Source organism: Opisthorchis viverrini (assembly GCF_000715545.1).
Source record: "Opisthorchis viverrini unplaced genomic scaffold opera_v5_366, whole genome shotgun sequence".
In the NCBI taxonomy this organism is placed as follows: domain Eukaryota; kingdom Metazoa; phylum Platyhelminthes; class Trematoda; order Opisthorchiida; family Opisthorchiidae; genus Opisthorchis; species Opisthorchis viverrini.
The window spans coordinates 311,937-333,193 of NW_008752019.1; the positions used below are offsets into that span (position 1 = coordinate 311,937).

Genomic DNA, 21,257 nt, shown 5'->3' on the forward strand with positions numbered 1-21,257 from the left:
CACTATTCCACCAGCTCACGTTGGACCCATCTGAATTCTCATATCTGAACGGGTGATGTGATTAGTAGATGTGATTAGAATGCCTGACACATCATCGATACAACGACCTAGTAACTGTCCTGGTTGTGACGATCGATTGGCCCGCTTGTCAGGACTTCCCAGTCAGGTAGTGCCACAGACGCTTGAAACCGGCTGGACAACTTTTGCTGCGCCAGGACAGGAGGACGACTGTTCAAAACGAGAGTGATGTGAAACAGAACAATACACCTCCCGCAGAAACTCTCACATGCATCAACAATCACAAGCATTTAGTCCTCCGTACTTTTCTCAAACTTGCCCATGCTTTCACTTCGGTGCCAGAAAATTATCACCTTCGTATGAAATGATTTAATTTTACACACCATAATTCACCCAAACAGGTACCGTCTTTCGCGGTCTCCTGGCACTTTACTTGCCGGGAATTTTCTAAATCTCATATTCAGAGCGCCTTTTCAGAATGTTTTGCTCCCAGCTGTAGCGTTCATGCATACTCATAATGACTGTTCATATCTCACAGCTAAACAATATCCCGACGAACATACTCGGCCGAATTACTCAAATTAGGTCCTTGAGGGACCGAAATTGTCTTCACTGCGCTACATAAACAGCACCAGTGGCAGTTTTTAAATAGCTCACGAGATCGTTGCGGAAGTTTGGCAAGAAGTCTACTTTCCAAAAAATGAAGCAGTGTGACGATTTTAAACATTCAGCCAAATGGTACATTATCAACAACAGATAGGTACTGGATGCATCAGACAACTTCAAAAAGGTATATGATCTCACAAAGCGCAAGCCTTTAGCCGATCGGATTCAAACATCCTTCAAAAAATGCATGCGATGGGTAAGAAATGGATAAGTAAAGCAGGAGAATCATCCAACACATGCAGTAATCTAAGTGGCGTTCAGACAGCTAAATGCAACGCGGAATGCGGTATCATACCTACTTAATATGTCTGATATCCGGAGTTCACATCCCGGAATGGCCAAGGGCATGAACCGCTGACGTGCTTAAATGAAAGCTCAAGTAGAGTCAAATGTTTCCCTAAAATTTGATATGGATCAACCAAAGTAAACGTCCAAGGACTGGGGGGGGACAGTCTAACGAGAATGATGTGCACTCAAACTCGGGAAGTCTTGTGACTACTCATAAGCAATGAGAAGTCGCAGTCCCTGCCCTTCTCCCACACATCCATCAACTTGAAAATAGCGACTGAAGTTGCTTATGTCTTGAAGAAAGAGAGATGTTTGCTTGTCTATGTGATGCGGTTATTGATTTTTTGTAGTGTTCTAATAACTGAGCGAGCAGATAGGACACTGTAGTCCCACATGAGACATTTTAAAACTGGCTTCACTGCACGTTAAAATCCACTCAGGAAGCTCTCAAAAATAACCCTGGAATAATCTAATGTGACTGTGGGAGACTTTGAATGAGGATGTAAAGATATGGGTGAGCGTATGAAAAAAGGTTGAAGGAAGGCAAAAAAACAAATAAGGTGCAGTGGAAGCAACCTCAAGGCATCAATTCAATCACACAGCTTTGGCCGTACAGGTACAAATGTAGAACTTGAACTAACTACTCAGATGCACAGCACATGTTGAACCGCTCTCTTGGGTATCAACCTTTACTGAGCTACGAACAAACACCAACCTGTCATACTCATATCTGCCAGCCAGCCATTTAATGTTGATCGGAGTAGCCCAGATAGTTAATGCTGATTGTTGGTGGAACCACTTTTTCAGGTATGGGTTTCACGTGGTGACCATTGGTCGAGTTATCGCATTACAAACCGTAAAAAAGAGGTGTACTGAAAATATAACCAGCGAAGATCTACAAAAGTTCAGTCACGAAGCAGTTTGGCAATAAGTCTCATTCAAACAGCCATGGCTATAATGATGATTGGTACTTCACGCCGACAAATTCCAGGCGCTTACCTGTGCTTGCAAGTCTTAGATGACGATTCAAAAATGCGACATAACAACAGGTTGGGGAAAATGAGAGGAAGCGAGAGCGTGTCCGATCACTTTGACGATCACTCATTTTGTAAGAATGAGGTCGCCCAACGCAACCTCTCACCAACGTGTTAACCCACTTTTGTAGTGATCTCAAGCAAGCAGTCTTGATCTTCACACATACTCTGTTCCGAACAAAAACTTTTCGCACCCGGGAATGTGAGTGCACCTGATATGATGAATTCAAATGAACGTCGATAGTCCAACTTGAACTTGTTGCATCGTACTGTGAATCAAGGATAGCAGGAAACCCAAGGGAAGCATCACAAAGCATGCTTTCACTCATGGCTCCTGGCTCAGGTAAAGACGAGAAGATATCAATCAACAGGGAAACAAAAAAGTCCAGAACAGAACGTACTCGCGGAATAAGGCTTCATGCGTATTACCAAATCCGATTATCTGGAAGCGACACCCAATCGGCAGAGACTTCAGCATTAATAACAGAGCTTCGGCTGCATTTTTGATTCCAGAACCGCCCATACTTCCTGAAACAATGTGGGAAATTACAACGGTACGTAGTAAACAACAACAATCAGGTGAGTCCTTTCCCTCATGCATGAACCAGAAATACAGTTACCATGACAGGCATATAAAGGATCATTTTCCGTTGCTGGCCGCTGATGTCGTCGTCGCATTGGTTATGTCGAGTAGGAATATCAGAAACCCGTCGGAGGTTCCCCTGAAACAGTCCAATCTTAATGAAGCCACATCTATTTGGGTACCTTTCTTGGAGAAAAACACTGCAAAGTATTGTACCTATTACCTGGGAGAGAATTATGGTTGATGGCTGTTATCCAGAATGAGAATCCGGTATGGGACATTCAGATGACAAGGAAAACCGAAGGACAAGACCCAATCACGTGATTGATGGCATTTTACACTAGATGTGTCATCCCTAATAAACACTTTCTTAAATGAACTGCGAGCAAGTGCTTATAACTGAACCGGGCCGCTGATGTCGTCGTCGCATTGGTTATAAACACTTTCTTAAATGAACTGCGACCAAGTGCTTATAACTGAACCAGCGCAGACCATCGCCTCCGAAGCATGGGATTCTCCGCCTTCCACTTACCCCAAAATGGGTAAACAAATAACTGTGACTGCGGATGCAGTGCTTCGAGGGAAAAGGCAACGAGTCTAACCAAAACTGTTTTCTTGTGCAATGATCCTCTTTAAACGGAATCTGGTGCTCATGGTCATGGAAAAGTTCAGCTACTCAAAAAGGTTCCGACAGTTGTCGGCTACTCCGCTGGGTCATTCCTGATCTTGATCGACCTCGAATACTTTATACCTATCTGTTTGTCCCAAACGGAGTTAATGCAAATGCCATTCACTGATTGATGGTACAGTGGTGAAGTTACGACCGGGTTACTTATTTCGTCCTTACATTCATTATGTAAGAGTTATTACAGCCACCTGAAAGCCAAACTGACTGATCTGTGCGACTGTGCGGCGTACCTAGCTCCTTGCAGTTTCTCTCGTCACAGTACATAACTGGCACTGAACGAGCTGTATCATTCGACCGTTTCCAGTTTATCTTCTGATTGGTACTCAGTGTCTCCTCATCATCCAATGCTGCCCGCGTGGGTGGACGCAAAGCGAATTCAAGTCCGAGGCTGCAATGGTACACTCTTTACTATAAGCCAAAAGACCTTAACTTCGGTCTTTCAAAATATTCCACTAGGTTTTCTTATAGAACAGCATGGATCACTTCATCAGGTCACTCGAACAGTTAGGTTGTAACGATCTAATGAGGTGTGAATGATTAACGTGATCAAAACAATCCAGGATATGTTCTACTTTTGGATTGATTTTTGGTCGAGCGTTGTTGTTGATCATGCGCGTTGTTCTATCGAGGAACCCAACAATCGAAAGTGGGAACAGAAGAATTCGCTTTCTTGCGTGGGAATCCTCCACTATCAAAGGAAGGATTCTCATGGCATTGAGTATCGGTACACTGTTTGTTCCTGATGGAGTGTACCGAATGAAGCTAGGCCTTAATTAAATGGCCACAGAAGCAGGTGGATGAAAAAAGTAGCCTTCAGAAATATACAGCCTTCGTATCAGTGCGGTTTCAGCAGACAAGAAAAGAATTGAAGGGCGAACAAGTGTGAGCGACTTTTTTGAGTCCCTTTGGAATTTACTGCTGGTTCATGACGTGAGTAAGGCTACACTAGGAACATGGTCATACTGGAGAAAGTGTACATAACACCATTGAATACTCAAACACTCAAGGTAGCGGTTAAATAAAAATCCCTATTTAGGATAAACAACAACAAGATGTTCCTACCTGAACGATCGATGACGAACACCAATTCAGTTTTTCCTCCTTGTTTTGAGGAGAACTTGGAGAAATCCGGCAAAAACTGTGCCATAATGCAATCCATGGTCGTGATACCGGACTTCAACGAGATTCCCGGCTCTGCCACAGCAAAGGAACGGAGATGTGCGTCCATCCTGATGACCATTTTAAGGTCATGGTCGAACGTATTTCGTGATTTCAGGATTACCTGTGACAGATGTGCATTTTTCCTTTTTTTATTGGTTGGACTTAAAATACACGTGAATCAGAGCAAACACAGTGTTGTACTGAGTCCTGCAATTGAAACTTGACAGGTTCAGTACCATCAGATTTGTCTGTCTACCTCTTGGGTGGAAGCGAATTCCTCTCACCCTAGATATCTGCGAATATATTCCCTTGTCCTTTCCAGAAGACAATATAGAGCTCCACGCGAATTCAGGAAATTTCCTAATTGGGACTTTCGAATAACAGTCAGTCAGTCCATTTTATATCGTGATTCGGTAGGCGGTTAATTCAGGCTGAATCGGGTCGTCACAGTTCTGTGGTAACATCCACGATGTGGCCTTATTCGAAGATGTCATGGTTATTCACCACTAAGGATGAAATACAATGGCGGTTGTGGAAGGAGGTTTCTTCTGTTGAGCTCATCTGTAGGTTAGAATTTATCCAACTGGTGATTAGGCAAAGTTCCTCATTTTCAAGACCGACCGATATATTTCCTCTGCTCCGAGGTTTCGTTACAGAGATACTGAAGCAGGTTTAATTTGTCACATCGTAAGTAGTGTGCAACGATTGCTCGAGATCCACAGACAGCTCATTGCCGAGTTAACGCTAGTTGGCACTTGTCTTGTAATTCTGTTGACGGAAATTTGGGAAAAACACCGAAGAACGGTTTGTTTGAACTCATTTACCGTTTTCATTACCACATTCCCTGTGCAATCACCGGTTGCTACGCAGCGAACTGACAGCTCACATCATTTAAACTCCTCCCACTCCATCAGACTCGGAGAATTGCCAGCGATTTTAATAGCCAAAATTTCTTGCAGATTGCCTTCAATCTAAAAAATTCGTTTGGGTCAGGCTGTTGCATGGACGAATCATCCGGCAAACAGTGTGACTGGCTTTCGAGGCTGTATACGCACGCATCTGCAAAGTATGGTCACCTATTTCGAGAGCACTCTGAGATCAACTGCAGAGACATGCTGTAAAATTATTCGCCCCTACAGACCAGTGGTTCAGTTGTTGCACCGTAGGACTACAGAGAACTGGAACAACATTCTACTAATAGGTGCACGGCCGAAATGTCGAAGTGAATGGTAAGCAGATTTAGGTAAGCCAGCAGTCCTGGAGGACACACGCGCCCACAAATGGAGACTGCTAGTTACTGAAATAAAGTAAGACATAAATACGTATACTTATGTTCAGGGCGCCGAAAAAAAGTATGCAGTGCAAAATAAATCAGGAAGACTTGACCCTAGTGGGCTCATATCCGTTTTTGAAGTTGTCTGTCGGACAGAATCACGCCGTAAGGAGCCCGAGCACGATGAACCATTTTGGATGCGGACTCCGGTGTGCAACCTAACTCTAAGGCCAAGAGACTAAGATCAGAAGGCAAACAGGAGGTTGCAGATCTAAAGTATCAGGCGTGCTCAGCCTATAGCTCATAAGTGACTTGTCATGTGCGGACGACTGAATGGCTGAGTATTACGATGAGTGCAAAACGTAGCTCCAAGGCCCTCTAGTAATGAGTTTGGTTTGCACAACGATGGTCACAGATGCCCACTTTAATGCCTTTGCAGGTTTACCATCCCCAGAGTTCCAAGAGTGTTATGATGGATCATCTACAGTCCAATACATAAAACATACTGGATACAATAGCATGCAGCGCAACACAATGTGGTACAACACACTACGACACAATGAGATGAAGGTGAAATACAGGGGGAAAGGAGACAAACCGACAGTCCAAACAAGGGTTCCGAGGGAATGAGCCACATTGAATTCCTATATGTCTGAGCCGTGGTGCTTCTCCGGATGAAAGCGAGTGCTATTTGTCACATATGTGCATAATAGATGCTTCACTTCTAGCAAATACTCTTTAAACAGTAGCCATATATTCGCCATATAGATGCACAGGATCCACTCAACCATCAGATTGTAGATCGGCGCGCGTTGCATATCCGAGTGAGATATTTACCGATCTTGCTTAGCCTTCCAACGAAGACCACCTACGATCTTGTCAAACTAACCAGCGTATTTTTAAGTTACGGTCCGTATAATGTATCAAAGCAGACTCATTATGTGTCTTAGTCGATAAACCGAATCCAGGTCATTGTGCACTTACACTGTTCTCTGACAAATACACCTGTAATTTTCCCATCACGTGAGCTCGAAAACGTAAGCGGGACCTTTAAGTCGGAATGTTGCATGGATGGTTTGTCCATTAAGTTAGCTTTTATTGCCTTTGAAGGCCGTGTGCACTTTGGCAGACGAAATAAACATTCCACCCAAGGACTGTGTAACATGGCAACATGCACTCTTCACTTGGGTTTGCCATACCCGATCGCTCCATTCGACTGCATTGCGCAGCTGACTCTATTTAGACGCTTGTGAAAAGCACACCTAAGTAGCACGGTCAGAACAACCACATCAACCAATTCAAACGTGAGGCAAAATTGGGTACTGCAGAAAGGCTAAAGTGTAGAAGTACATATTGGCTGGTTTGGTACAATTACTTGGACATTTCGGTAGACCGGTTTAGTGAATCAGCTAACTACCGGTATCTTTTGAACTCACAGTAAGGACGTGCTAACAACATACCACTGTTAAGTGGTTCACTATTCGTCAAGGAATGCAGATAAGCCATTCAATATTTAAGCGGAATGTACTCGCCCAGGAGGAAACAGCTCCATCGATAAAATAGTTTTGGAGGCGCGGGATTTCGTTCAGTTGCAATTGCTCTATCGAGGGATCAAATAGCTCAGAACCGAGGAGAAAGCATTTTCTGGTTTCACAAATGGCTCATTTACTCCCACAATGGAAATTTTCAATTTCATTGAGCCAGGTTTACCAGTCGACTCTCTGTTCAGACAGATCCCGTCATAGGCACTGATTATCTGTCAACCTACCACATCAATGAAATAGCCTTGCTCCCCCCCCACACACACACACCGCATTTTATGGCTGAAATAGACAATAAATGCAATGTAGCCAAACGAGGCGATGCGCAATAACTAAATATTCCTGAATTTACCAGCACTCCCTAGTCAAATGGTCCCACGGACGCGTGAAGCTAACCGGAAACTCTCTAATCAGTTGTGGATGGTTGCGGAGGTTGTAGAACTCTTGCTAGTTCATATCGAACTAGAACAGGAGTTTCGCTGTCACGGAAGCGTAAGAACAGGTGTGGTGAATCGCGGCCACAAAAGGACCTGCCGTACTTTGTGGGCTGCAAAAAGGACCTGGCGAGCCGTACGGTTTTTGTTGCCATGGCTCCTAAGTCTACCCATGGGGTTGGTATGAGGGGCCGATCTGAAAATCTGAAGCATTGTTACCGCAACGTGGTGTACCTGCGGCAGGCCCATTTATGCTTTTTCAAAGAGGGTTGAATTTCGTGGCCCCTTTAGTTTTGATAGCAGTGGTCTTATGCGTTCAAGGCCTTGGAGGATAGGGTGCACACTATTTCACTACAGGTTGTGGTGCACGTGGCCTACCTTCGCGAGGAGCGGCTAAAATCGACTCAAGGAGAACGAAAGCACAATTTTTCAGGGGAGATGGGGGCGGCTGTACCGGTTACATGAAATTCTTCAGAAATCTAGCGGGAAATTTGCCATGAAGGCTGGCAGATGTGCCATTTTTTGAAAGGTCACATTTGGCGGAGGTTATTGCATATTACGTGCATCCGACTGTACAGTTGTAGGCCTATTAAGTCACTCTCACCAGCTTAGACGAAGAAAACAATTAATTAAAAGCCTTGTTTTCAAAATCTGTCGCTAGGTCCACCAACGCCATTTCAATATTCTATTCATTTAAGGCAGCATCATACTGACTTGTATACATCTTGAAAGTTCTTATGTCCCAACTTTAGATATCTATCCAGAGCAGAGCTGCCCCACTAAGCAGTCCATAAATCATTCCTCCTCGTTTATGAGTTGATGTCGGATTCCCACAAAGAGAGGCCAATCAAAATAGAGGTTAACAAATCTGTCGAGGAGGGTGTTGTGCATGATTATCTCCATTATATCGCCACTTTGTTATCTGGTGTATATCACAGTACTAATGGAAACAATTGTGAAATGCAGAGAGACTTAGAACGATAGATCGAGGTGTAGCTTACAGTCGAAAAAACAGTCTTTAAGTCGAAGTTATCGCTAGCTTTACAAGTTGTGCATTGAATCCAGCCGTTACGGAGATAGCACAAGTATGCAGCTAATACACAAAGAGCTTCAGTACCCATAGTTTGATTACTGGCAAACACTGGTCAGCAATTCGTCTAGATCAGAAATTATTAGGATCGAAAGCTTAGTGCGCACTCCCAAAACACAAAGAGACCATCGAATGCATATAAAAAATCGCGCGTCTAAATCCAGGTCGAGATTATTGGAAAGGAAATGGATAGTATCTAGATGCTTTCAACTGAGATTTCGTTCAATCAGTATAGCTGATTTGTGTTGCCAAACCAAGAAGCACCAGACGGCTGTTCCACTCTTGTTGGAAATCGTCAGTAGTGCATATCTCACAAAACTCAGAGAGTTTCAAACCCAGTCAGTATTTTAAGCATTTAATCGTTCGTCCATGAGCGGCTGAACAGTAGTATGATGGGCTCTCACTTAGATAGAACATAGCACCGCTTATGCGTCAGCCAGAAAAACCGCATCACGTGGTCACGTATTGACTGACGAGTGACGACTTCTCAGAAGGGAGTTTCACTCATCTCTACCTGGATGATTGATTTGTATGGGTGTATGGTCTGTACGGACGCCAATTAAAGGTAAATGCACATAAAATAGCACAGGCGATATTAAAACTAGATCGCTTTAAATGCGAACTTGCTTTGGCCCGACGTTTATCCGTTTTGTCTATTTCAGTAGTGTATTCATCATCAATCAAAAAAGCTTTCTGGATAGTGTGAGGCATCTTCACATTGGCTTCGAAGGATATCGAGTAAGGAGTAGCGTTCACCTGCGACGGATGCGCGAATGGGTCATACTCTCGAACAATTTCCGATTCTAAAGTTCACAAGATATTAGAATTGAATTTAGACAAACGAAATAACCCACTTAGTGGTGAGTACCTAGGGTTGATGACCGAAGGCAACAGAAATATTGCCTCTGATTTATGAGGACTACTCGTATCATCAGCGATATTATCGGCAAGCAAGTAGCCAATATACTTGATCGTTATTTTCACCGTTTCTTTTGCTGGTACATTCCCAACGCTGATCTGAAAAAGGTCTTCGGAACTTTCTTCTTGTTCAACCAAAATGGCTCCATGTTCCTCCGCAACTGCTTCCTTGTAAACGGTTTGCGCCTAAAGTAAAAATGTGTAACAAAACTTGTGTGTGCGTACAAAAACAGTGAAATCAATCAAAATAAGGAATGTTTCAGCTTGTTGAAACAATCGACCACTGAATAACCACATACTAATGTGCATCAGTTTTGGTTATATGAAAATATTCTCTGTTGAGAAAGATCCGACCATCCAAATTCATAAAGAACACTTCAAACAATCCCGTATGGTTGAAGTCTCTGCGAAGTTTGGAAAGAAAATTGGCCAGATTAGCCACCGTGCCTCCGGTTCGAAAAAGAATGCACTGAAGCCGTTCACTTAGGTTGTAACTAAGCTGGTACGTGGTCCAGAAACACTGAAAATATAGAACAGCTTAAAAATTAGCTCCCGGACAAATTTAACAGCAACGTCCCATTTCTAGTTCAAATGATGCACATCAGATAGTGCGAGAACAATAATAATGTTTTTACCATGCATTTGATTTAACAAAAAATGTAGTCAACAAGTAGGTTGTTTAGAGAAGCGCTAGAAGTTAGCTATTTGGCCAGATCAATCGTTTTAACTTGTTCGAGCAGGCTGCCACACAGCTGACATCATACGGTAAATGTGACAGTAATGCGTGAGGGAGAGTAGAAGCGCTAGAAGTTAGCTATTTGGCCAGATCAATCGTTTTAACTTGTTCGAGCAGGCTGCCACACAGCTAACATCATACGGTAAATATGACAGTAATGCGTGGAGGTAGAGTGACTGACACCATAGACTTTTACCGTCGAAAGGAATTGCTCATAACATACGCAACGCCGGACCATAAAATCATATTCAACTATGCTGGTTTCTACTCCAACTTTTTCACACAAGAGAATCTTATTTACCGCCTACACTGACTTGACAAGTATCGGCAAAAACATCGAAAATCAACGGTCTTATGATCATTGGAAGAAATGCATTCTTTTTGTTGCGCACAACGGTCGGATAGAACTATGACGTGGGTTTGATTACGTTTTTAATGTGGATAATAGAGGACAATTTTTTAACCTTTGTGGATGATGAAGACGAATGGATTTGAATAGCAGACAGAAAACCGATACTGCTTGAAATTGTAATTCCCTTAAAAGGTGAATTTTCTAAGACAGTTTCTGCAATGCTCCGGCTTTTGAAATTCATCCGATCAACTGTATACCTACCCTGTGAAACGTTTAACTCCAAGGTGTTCAATAATTCAGAAGTTGCAAGTTTTTTTCCAAAAGGTGACTACAGTGATCTCCAATCTGGCATTAGCATACAAGCGGTATGTTGCAAACTGTAGGAAGTGTGAAAATTGGCCTTGTGTTAGGTCACACCTAAACATATGCGATGCTGCTATTCAATCAGTGTCAGTAAATACGATTGTGGTTGAATTTTAAATTCACGTTTCTGCACACAGAACTTCGATTATTCGCCACCTACATTTACAGACAGGCTAACTTGTTGTGCCATCTTCCCTTAGCAACCCCTGGAATGGAGAGAATTCCGCAAACATCGTGTCCAGCCATAGGGTACGTGTACAGGTTGTACAAAAATTGAGTTACTTGTGGTTACAATAATACAAGCTAGGAAAAACTCAAGGGTCTCTGAATGGAGTTTGAAAGCCTCAGTGTAGATATACAGAGGTAAATTGGGTTCAGTGACTGGTGGGTCCAGATGACATTCAGCAGCTTCTTGAAGAATCGGTGTTGTCACGGTGTGCACAGGTAAGATCTGAATGGAAATAATCTTCATAATGAAGGAAACTAGTGAAAAAGTTGCTGAAAACCCTTGGACAGCCCATGACCTGTTTAGCCCATCTTAAGGTTCATCAGCTAGGCGCAGTCCGCGAGTCTCCGCCGGCCTTATGTTTTACCTGAACTCAAATTAGACCGATTTCAACCATACACTCATTCGCGTATCACGGGAAACTCTATTGAATCTCTCGTTTATGATATTCTCTAAGCAAATTTGCCGCACAAAGGCCGCCTCATGTTTCAGTTCGTACAATATTCTATGTGCAAATGAATGCATTTGCCGAAAAAAAACAGTAGCTGGGCTTAAATTATTCACTTTGGATGCTTCTAAGTGAACTATTGGACGTTCACTCAAGGACAGAGAAAATTCGTTCTATGGTTTGTTCTTATATAGAAAAACCATGTGGAACAACGACGATAAAATATAAAGCGATATTCGGCCAACTTGTTCCCACTCAAATGCGTGAGAAATACAATTAAAGAGTTTTGGGGTGGAACTAGCCTTCAGTTGCAAAGCCATTAATTACGATTTTCCCAGATCAAACTTTCCAGCAAAAGTACAAATATTTATGTAAAAAACTTCATGAAAAAATCACTTCTTCCCGGGGACGACATTCGGCGATGATAACACGTTCACCAATCTGCGCCTCGAACGCGTACACGGCGACGTCGTCCAGTGGGAAAACAAATTTAGCATCAGATGCTTCCTCATACTGATTGTAATATGTGAAAGTTGTGGCCACATTGGACGTTAGCGCAGCCACGTTGCACCGAATGGTAACAGCTTTCAGTTGAACCGGTTCGTTTGGGTTTCGGAATGAAAATAATCCAAACTTTTCTGCAAAATGACAGATTCACACATCCCTATCCGTATTAAATGGACTTACGCATTTTCTTGTTCTGTCAGGAGAATGTATCGATTGAACCTGTAGTTTGGCTTTTTCAGGCCTTTTTCGATGCACTATAACAACAAAAAACAATATACTGAAAGAATCGTATTCACTCATTAGTATTCTTCTACAGTCGAAGTCTATTCAATTCCATTGTAGTTTTCGCCGATCTTAACCGTTGGTACTCTAGTTGTGACGACGGGCTATGTCCATGGATGTCACGGCGGTAGCTTCCCAAGCATACAAGTGGTTTGTTTGGGGGGAAAATGGTTGTCCCTGTGTTTTTAAATGTAGGCTTGGTTCATTTCTGGTGTCTCGCACTCTAACTGGCATTATTTGGTCAAAATGCAAAGTATGTAAAGACCGTCAATGGAAAGTATCCAAGCGAACGATAATTTAGGAGACATCTGGGGGAACAATGGACAGGCATGCAAGAAAAGGACAGGCAGTTTGTAATAATCCGGTCGTTTACGGTGTAGCAGTTAGCACTGCCCTAGTATGGCGTCACAACTGCGTATGGGTGACAACTAAACAACTCTGTTAGGTTGCTTTCATTGTCACAACGACGAATTTGTGTTGGTGTCATGTGCAGTCGTTTGAATTGCTCTTTTTAAGAAGCGATGCTACTTCACATCAAAAGTAGTTACCTGTTCATCTATGATGGAGCATAGCGACCATCATATACACTTAGTAAGGCAACCGTTAATTGTACCACTCAAAGGATACCTGGTCATTAGTACCAGAAAAATAGAGCTTGTTTAGATGGAACAGATTTTGAGATACTACAACTAGTGATGCTTCTGGACTGTCATGGAATTCCTTGTCCAAGATTAGGCGGCGGAATTCAGCCGAATGAATCGCAGTAAGACAGTGACTTGTTTGTGTTTATGTATACGTTTAAGTGCGATTCTTGGCACGGTGTCTCTAGAGAACATTTTCCAATTCCGGAGCTAAGTTTGTCAACTACCTGGATGCTTAGAAGCTTAGACTCGAATAGACTCATGTTGGACAAACATCATAACAGGTCGTTCTGTTCGCTACGTCTGCATTAGTGTCAACAAACTTCTTCGGAAGGTTGACAAAGCGTAAAGTGAAGACACAAAGAACAAAAAAATAGCGCCATTTTATCAAATGCTCTTTGCGCAACAGATATTCTGTGTGTATATGAGACGATATGTTGCGTAGCACTTCGTGATCGAGAATGAAACTTATTCAAGGAGATCACAGTAACGAGCCACAAATGCTGATGTAATCGAGTTCGTGCGCTGTAGTCTGATCCTCAATTAGTTGCCCAAACGCTCCTTGCTCGTGCTTCTTGATACGTATGATTTTTATTCAAATGGAAGGAGTACCACAGAGAAAAAGCTCATTTGTGTTAATACAGGAAATTTACCTTTTCAAATTATCTTTCATGGTCAGTCTTCTGGTTTTAGATAAAGCATTTGTCTCCACTGCGAAATTTGGGGTCTTGGCCTTGGCGTTCCGCGTGAAATTGCAACTATAGTTTCTCTTTTTCTACGTACTGCCCATGACTGTTGGTTGGTGCGGTTAGCGAAAAGAACGTATTCATTCTATCCATCCTTATCAAAATCTTACGGTGAAAATAATTAGCCAGTCTTGTGAGAAATAGTTATTTGATCGTTGTCTACGACCTTCGTATTTGAACAGAAACTTTGATACTCCACTAGCAGTGGAATGGGTTTGCCTTCGTTGCAACCTGGCAATCACACGCAGAATGTGTGCTCGACTCAGAATATCCGAATTTCTACAGCAGCTCCAGTTTCACTGTACTTCTGACGCATCACTCGTAACAGGGGTGAAATTCTTCTGTTTACGTAAAGGGGAACGAAAAATAACTAGCAGTCAAGTTTCACTGACATAAATTGGGAACGGAAGGATAGATACGCTAAATGTATAAAACTTTTTGGCGGATTAACCTGTCTAAAATTATTCGGCACACAGGTAATTATTCGACTGAGTGAAGACCTGAAAAGTACTATTGGTAAACTCGCTTTATACCTCCGTCTTCTCATTTGGTGAATTGATGCAGGTAGATACTTTAGAACGGTTGAATTCCTGAGTTTTTCATCTTCTTAGTTGAGTAGCTATACACAAACGTCCATGCAACTGAAGAAAAACTTGATTTGTCTTCAACGTTACTGAAAATGAGTAGTTTATAAGAGCTCTGAAAGCACGTTCAAATTCTTCCAAGTTCTCGCCTAATAGAACTAGGTTACCAATATGATCTAAGAACGCCATCAAGGTTTTGAGAAGTAGGCTGAACTTCCGAGTATCAAGTTGATGTCCTTTAAGCGAACATTTGAGTACAAGGTTAGAAGAGACTGTGACAGAGTGCAACTTCGTTGTACACTAGACTTGTTGAAACCTCCACTGCGTATCCAGACGCTCTCCTTGCTTCAGTGAGATTTGAAAGATTTGTTGCAAAGTCAACAGCTAGAGGACTTGATGATAATAACTCACGGTCAACCAGGTCAACCGGAGCATGAAAGTTGGCGAAACAAGTTGCAAAAAGTTAAAATCTAAGAGGATCTCAAAATGTTCTCTGCAGGATAGATATTTCGTCCATAAGGCTTTATTCATGATATAAATCTCTTTTGCTTGGCCTCATGCATTAATCCATATCCTGGTGTTGTAAAAGACGCAAGTATTCCGGCTTTAATGTATGTAAAGTTGTCTGAGCACTCATTTTCACCATTTTGGTGGATCATGTTGAAGTGTATTAGTCTGATCGTATGAGTTGATCAGAACGGTAAAGTTTGATTTGGTAGGCTTCGTAAACCTCAGTTTAGATCTCGTCTTTACTGAGTTCATCGTTCAGACTTTTAATATATATAACGCTTTCACAGTGGACGCCTAAGTCGCATCCGAATTCACAGGTGCTTACGCAGCTGCTCAAATTGGTTTAATCGTAGCTTTCTTGACGTTGTTGCTATAAACCTTTCTACAGGTATTGCGCAGTAAAATGCCACTCACGGCGAGCTTTAATTTAAGACGAAGAAGTTTTTTTCCAAAATATTCAACCTTGAAAGTGGGTCAAATGAAAGATATAGCCTTTTCTGGCATAATTATGATTATTTGCCACAAGTTTAAGAACATATATCCCCACGGATGGAGGGCTTTCCTACTTCTTGAACAAATCCATGGCCTTATATATTTAGCTGATGGAGTGCAGTTGCGAACTGTTTGACTGGTTCCTAACTCTCTTAATTATCTCTCGTGCCATCCATCAGTTGCTTGCCTAGTACCGCCGGTTATCCGACTAAAATGAACTGACATGGTATATTCGAAGATAGCGTCTTCAGGTGACTATGTAGTTTTCCAAACAGCTGAGTGGTGCATTGTTGCCGCGCCTAAATGACCACCTATCCGCGAGGTGACTTGGGTTCTTCTTTCACGAGTGTGTGGTTTGCACCTATAATGTCTGTGTTCTTAGCGTCCTTGTATTTTACACCATGAAGCCTACGGTGCTCAAACCAAAACAAAATCCATCTGGAGGCTGTTCAGTGAAAACTTGCATACCAAGCCAGAAAGTGATTTATGGGTACCGTATTGTAAATTCACTAGCAAGAAGATTCCGGGAGTAGCGAAATGTCATCCTCCTCAAGGTACGATCTATTGATTTTTTTCTCAATTTTTCTTGCAGATAAACACAAGTAATGCATGCCTCTTTCTATTAAAACGAGTTCCAGAAATGGAAGCGCATGAGGAATTCCTGTTTCCCGTACCCTCAAATACCCAAATTACGTGTAGGCGGCTCTAGGGTAATGAACCACCGGAAATATGAGTTGAAGCCACAAGGAATTTTCCTCATCTGACCCGTCAAAATAAAGTGTCCGTGCTTCTATTTAAACATATTAGTGAAATGATTAGAGCCTATGTTTTCTTTCTTCCCAGACTGCAAGCCTGAGAGTGAACCAACATTCTAGGAAAACAGTAGCTTTATTTTTGCTGTTGCATGGATCGTTTTTCATTCATATCGTTTGGATAAAAATGAATATGCTCAATTGTTCTACTTGAAAGAGCGCTAAACGTTAGGAATTGTCGGAAAAAGTACTGCTCTACAACCGTGATTAGTTTACTGTTCACTTGATTGAAAGGAGCTTCAACATCAATTTGGTTTACTGACTGATGTGCAGTTTGTTATCTTTCATTTGGATGGTATTTAAAATCCGTTAGAGTTGAACGGAGTCCACTTGGGGTAACGGAGGAGTTTTACGGCTCATCATCATCAGTGGGCAGCCGTCTTTGCAAGCCAACTGACCCTGATACGTTGTTGGTTTGTACGGTAGATGGTGCTGCACCAAGGACCGTCCCCTATGGGGAGCCACTTTGCACTGAAAATTATGGCGAATGAACTCCGCTGAACTTTACACCGAATTATCATTATTTCGGAGAATCTGATGAAGCTATAGTCTCTAAGCAGTGCAATCAGTAAATTAGAAAACCGGCTTTTATTCACTTGCTGATTCCTCCAAAGCTTTGAGCGGCGTAATATTTATTTAACAGGAGATCTACAATCTTTCTGTTGGGCAATCTTTTAGTATTACATAGTCTTTCGAGTTGGGCTCAGCTGTTTTGTTTAAAATTACACTACTTGATAGAAATGTAAATGCATAACGTGATTCATTTAAAATTTCCCCTCACTCAAGCTTATAACTTGAGTTAACGAGGCATCCTCTGAATAACGTGGAGGGAGGAGAAAATGATCTTGGAAGTAACAGGTTCAAGGGTCGGATCTACACCATCATTTATGAGATTAATAGCAGGGTGTTTTTTGTTTGATAGGTGGGTACCTTTTGCTATTAAGAGGTACGTCATAGAACTGCCTTTGTAACAGTGGAAAAACTGGATGCCAAATATGCGTTCAAACAAGTTGTTGTGGCTGAGTTATACCACTTTCTTGTAGTTTTTTGCTGTGGCTACTGGTGTCTGGAAGACTACGTTTCATATTCTGCGACCAGAGATTGAGCTACCAACCAATCATAGGAAGACTGGATAATGACAACCTAGCTAGTGTGGGTTGAGGCTGACTATTTAAACTTGGGAATCTAGGATGCCTGTGAATGCAAAGCATTCCATCCTCTGACCCACTTGGATTTGCTGTGGTACTCCTGTTTTACAAGATTATCCGGACCTGCAGTGGGTAGCTCTGATAAGCCGCTATTTTTTGGTAAAGGTGTTTTAGTTATTCTTATTGTTGTGAGTTCCGATTAACTTGCTCTGTGCTCCTCACAAGTTCAGGAATACTTTTTCTATTTTAGCGCCTGATGGTTACACAGGTACTTTCTCCGCCGTAAGTAGAATTCTAACTAATTCTGTGATGTACGGGAGAAAGGCCGTGAGATGTAGTAAGAGATGTATGGAACCTTTAGAAGCCTTGTCCCTGGGTAGCGTGATTGAAAGTTCGGTGGGCCTATTGTACATATGCCTCACCAACGTTTGTCTTGAAAACTTACAGATCGGGTATGATGCGTTTAAAGACTACCGGGACAACAGAATTATTCGTTGGGATTGCATGGTTTGAGTCAGATGATTCACATAAAAACGCGTTTAGTGCTCAGTAAAGATGTGGAAACAATGGACGCGATTAAACCACTGCTGATTACGACTTCATATCTTAAGAAATTATATAAAATTGCGTTATTTTGGATGGATGAGCTTATCTCGAGCTCTTCCTGAGATGAGCTGCTGTCAGCGGCTGACACCGAGAATTAAGCTCTACTGATAGCATTTAGTTCTGCAGATAAGAAAGGAATGGCATAGTGCATAATTGATGTGCACGATGTCTGCCGAAGTTTTACAGTGGGAGAACTTGGTTAAGTTTTGCGCCGTGAGTAGATTTATTTTTGATGTTAAAAATTACAAATTTCTGAATTTTGTGAAACAGCATCAGATTTTGTCACAACAAGATGGGAAAATACCATTCGTAAACTAGGTTTAAACCGTTTCTTGCAGTAACGTGAATCTGTTATGCGCAATCCTGACTCCTTGACACTTTTTCTTAGCTTGACTGTTGCACACGCTGTAAAGGTGTTGGACATCCAGTTGTGCTTCCAGGAAGATTCTGCCACTGATAACGTAATAGATGAAAGACACTCTCTAAGTAACTACAATGTTGAAAACGCCTCGCTACTTATTCCCTTCGTCTTTAATGTAAACAGATTAGTGAATCCAAAAGCAGGACAGAACGAGGTTTGGTTAGTTGCAACAATAGAGCACAAATGCCGAAAAGAGAAACAGAAACAGACGAAGACAAAGAAACAGCGGAAACAACTGGATTATAAAGAAAGGCATTTGCTCGCCTCAGTCAAATGGCGCTAACCGAAATTGACTAAATTTTGCGGATGCTCATTCTCCCCAGGTTCCCAAGTAGTTACGGCTCCAAGTAAAGTTGGAAAAAGCCCAACATACCGCAATCAATCTCGTCCATAGAGCACTTAGGATAAATGTTGTTGTTTAGTTATGGCATTTTGGCTGTTATACTGGTTTTGAAGACCATATTGGCTCGTACATTACAATGTCTTCTTTTCAGATTATGATTCAGATCTACGAGGAGTAGAAAGATTGTGTCATCCCTTACAGTGAGTTCACAGGTAACTAAATGGTGGTTAGCAGGTGAGGAAAGATATCTGTGGTACAGACTCCCCGGCTTCGGTTCGCACGTCCAGGTCTTACAGTTATCCAACTAATTCTGGTCAAGCGAGCCTTTAGATGCCTCGCCCAAATGTTCCCATGCAACGTTGCCTAGACGGTTAATCCAAAAAGGTACTGCTTGAAATGCAAGCAGACCACTGATGGTACCCTCCGAATCCCAATTGTATAAGTAGCCGCAAAGTTAAGAGCGGAGTCACCACCTGATGTCCTAGGACACGACAAAAGAAGGACATGTCCATACAATTAGGGCAGTATTTGGGGGTGCCGAAGTTAAGATCTATGCAACGACCACTGTAGCTGTGGTACTTCAGTCCTGGTATTATTCCGTCAGGCAAACTCTATACACGTTCCGCTTACAGGCTTCCGTCTTCCATACATTCGAGACAAGTCTTTGTACCATTTATTAGTATTCTAGTTACGAGTATGCAAACGCGCTGATTAGACCTGTCCACCACTAGGCTAAACGCCGCGGCACCCAGGAGAAAAACCTATCTTTGTCTTTTTTGATGGTGCAGTGAAGACGTTATGTGTGCACTGTTAGAATGTTTTAAATTGTCTCATCGTGTCGAAATGTTTTTTATTGTCAGTCAGTAATGCTTCAGCATGCCGAGTTTCTATCACGCTTGTCGGACCATCGTGTCCAAACCCCTGCCGGATCAGCATATTAAAACAGCTGCTAATGCGGGCCACCGCGACAAAGAGCTGGGGTGAACATGAGTCGAATTCCCCTGTATTATGCGCAAGAAATAGGGAGCAGAAGGTAGCAGCACAGTAGCAATTGCCGCGGAGAAGCACAACGGTTTCGTAAAACCGCGGTTGTGGGTCGACGCCGTGACCTTGAATGCAATCACTTGTGCATCCACTTGCTTCAACAAGCTTGTGCCTGAATGAGAAACGAAAAGGTCGTGGACTCGGGCCAAAAGAATATTTTTATGAGCGTAAGTTCGAGTTGAAAAGAAATGGAAGGACACTGGCCACCTCATGCCGTGGCGCCGGGCCTCAACGAGGATTTAGTGGTTAACGGCTCTATGGAGTCTCTAGTGAACAGAGCCAATTACTAATATAGGCCAGACACAAAGTCACAATGAGAAAAATCCAAGTAAATCTTGACTCACAGTTCAAAACAGGAGACTCCGTAGTTCCGTATTCCGGTGAACCACCACACCAAGAATAGCTCTATCTTACTGGTATTCCAGATCTCCGGTGATCGAAATATTAATCCACAAGTGTGAATATATTAGTCCAGTGTTTGTAGCTAAAATGTTTGTTCACGTTTATTGTTAGCAGCGGTCAAATATAGCCAACCGGCGGTCACAACAACAGTCACTCAGCAAAAGTCCCAAAGTCACGTTGGAGTCAACAAGCGGACGGTAGCGGTTGTATTTCAGTAAAACAATCTTTTGTACAGCGATGTGACTGATAATGATGGGGAAAAAGATGATAGTGAGCATGAAAAAGAGCAGTTTACAAGCGCTACAGAACCCCCTCTAGATTGTCAAATGGGTGAGCAAGACGCTCGAAAAGGAAATGCGTCACGACATTTAGTCTTTGAAACGAACAGGAAGTTTGCAATGTCGACCAGATCTTGTGAGTGATGGTGTATGTGTGGTATTGGTGGTGTCACTGGTCGAAGGATGGATCGCGTGACTGTGTGGTTGTGTAACGGACGGGGTCGTAGTATCCTCATTATCAGAGGTTGGCCGTGTGTGCATGTAAGCAACTTTCAGTCAATAGCTGCTAACTTTGTCTTTGCGGCCATTACGATCAATGACAAAAGATTTGTCGTCCCGAGAAATTACTCTGAAAGGCCTTTCGTATGGCGGTTGTAAGGGCTTTCTGACCGCATCGACGCGCACAAAAACACAGTCACATGTAGCAAGGTCGGGATGTAACTGGGTAGGCTTATAGGCTTGTCGAGTAGGTGAAGGACGGATATCTCGCATGTGTTGGTAAAGCCGCGAAGCGTAGGAATTTGGGTCCGTTTCACTAGTTGCTGTCGAGTCGACTACCATTTCAACTGGAAGACGTAAGGTAGTGCCGAAGATGAGTTCAGCGGCTGTGCAGCCCAAGTCT

The 21,257-nt window shown here is 42.5% G+C and overlaps 2 protein-coding genes across 2 annotated transcripts; one reads left to right on the plus strand and one right to left on the minus strand.

The window, feature by feature from the left end:
- Positions 1-110: 110 nt before the first annotated feature.
- On the minus strand, positions 111-12,578 carry T265_15140 (hypothetical protein; the record flags this gene model as incomplete). The annotated part of the gene is made up of 7 exons (XM_009176745.1): positions 111-228; positions 2,408-2,534; positions 4,340-4,581; positions 9,291-9,579; positions 9,631-9,880; positions 12,216-12,452; positions 12,507-12,578. Coding segments are annotated over 7 exons (1,335 nt in total), but the record flags the coding sequence as incomplete, so codon positions are not given.
- On the plus strand, positions 4,330-19,895 carry T265_10378 (hypothetical protein; the record flags this gene model as incomplete). The annotated part of the gene is made up of 3 exons (XM_009176734.1): positions 4,330-4,495; positions 19,063-19,111; positions 19,787-19,895. 3 exons carry the CDS (start codon positions 4,330-4,332, stop codon positions 19,893-19,895), a joined length of 324 nt encoding a protein of 107 aa, XP_009174998.1.
- Positions 19,896-21,257: the final 1,362 nt, after the last annotated feature.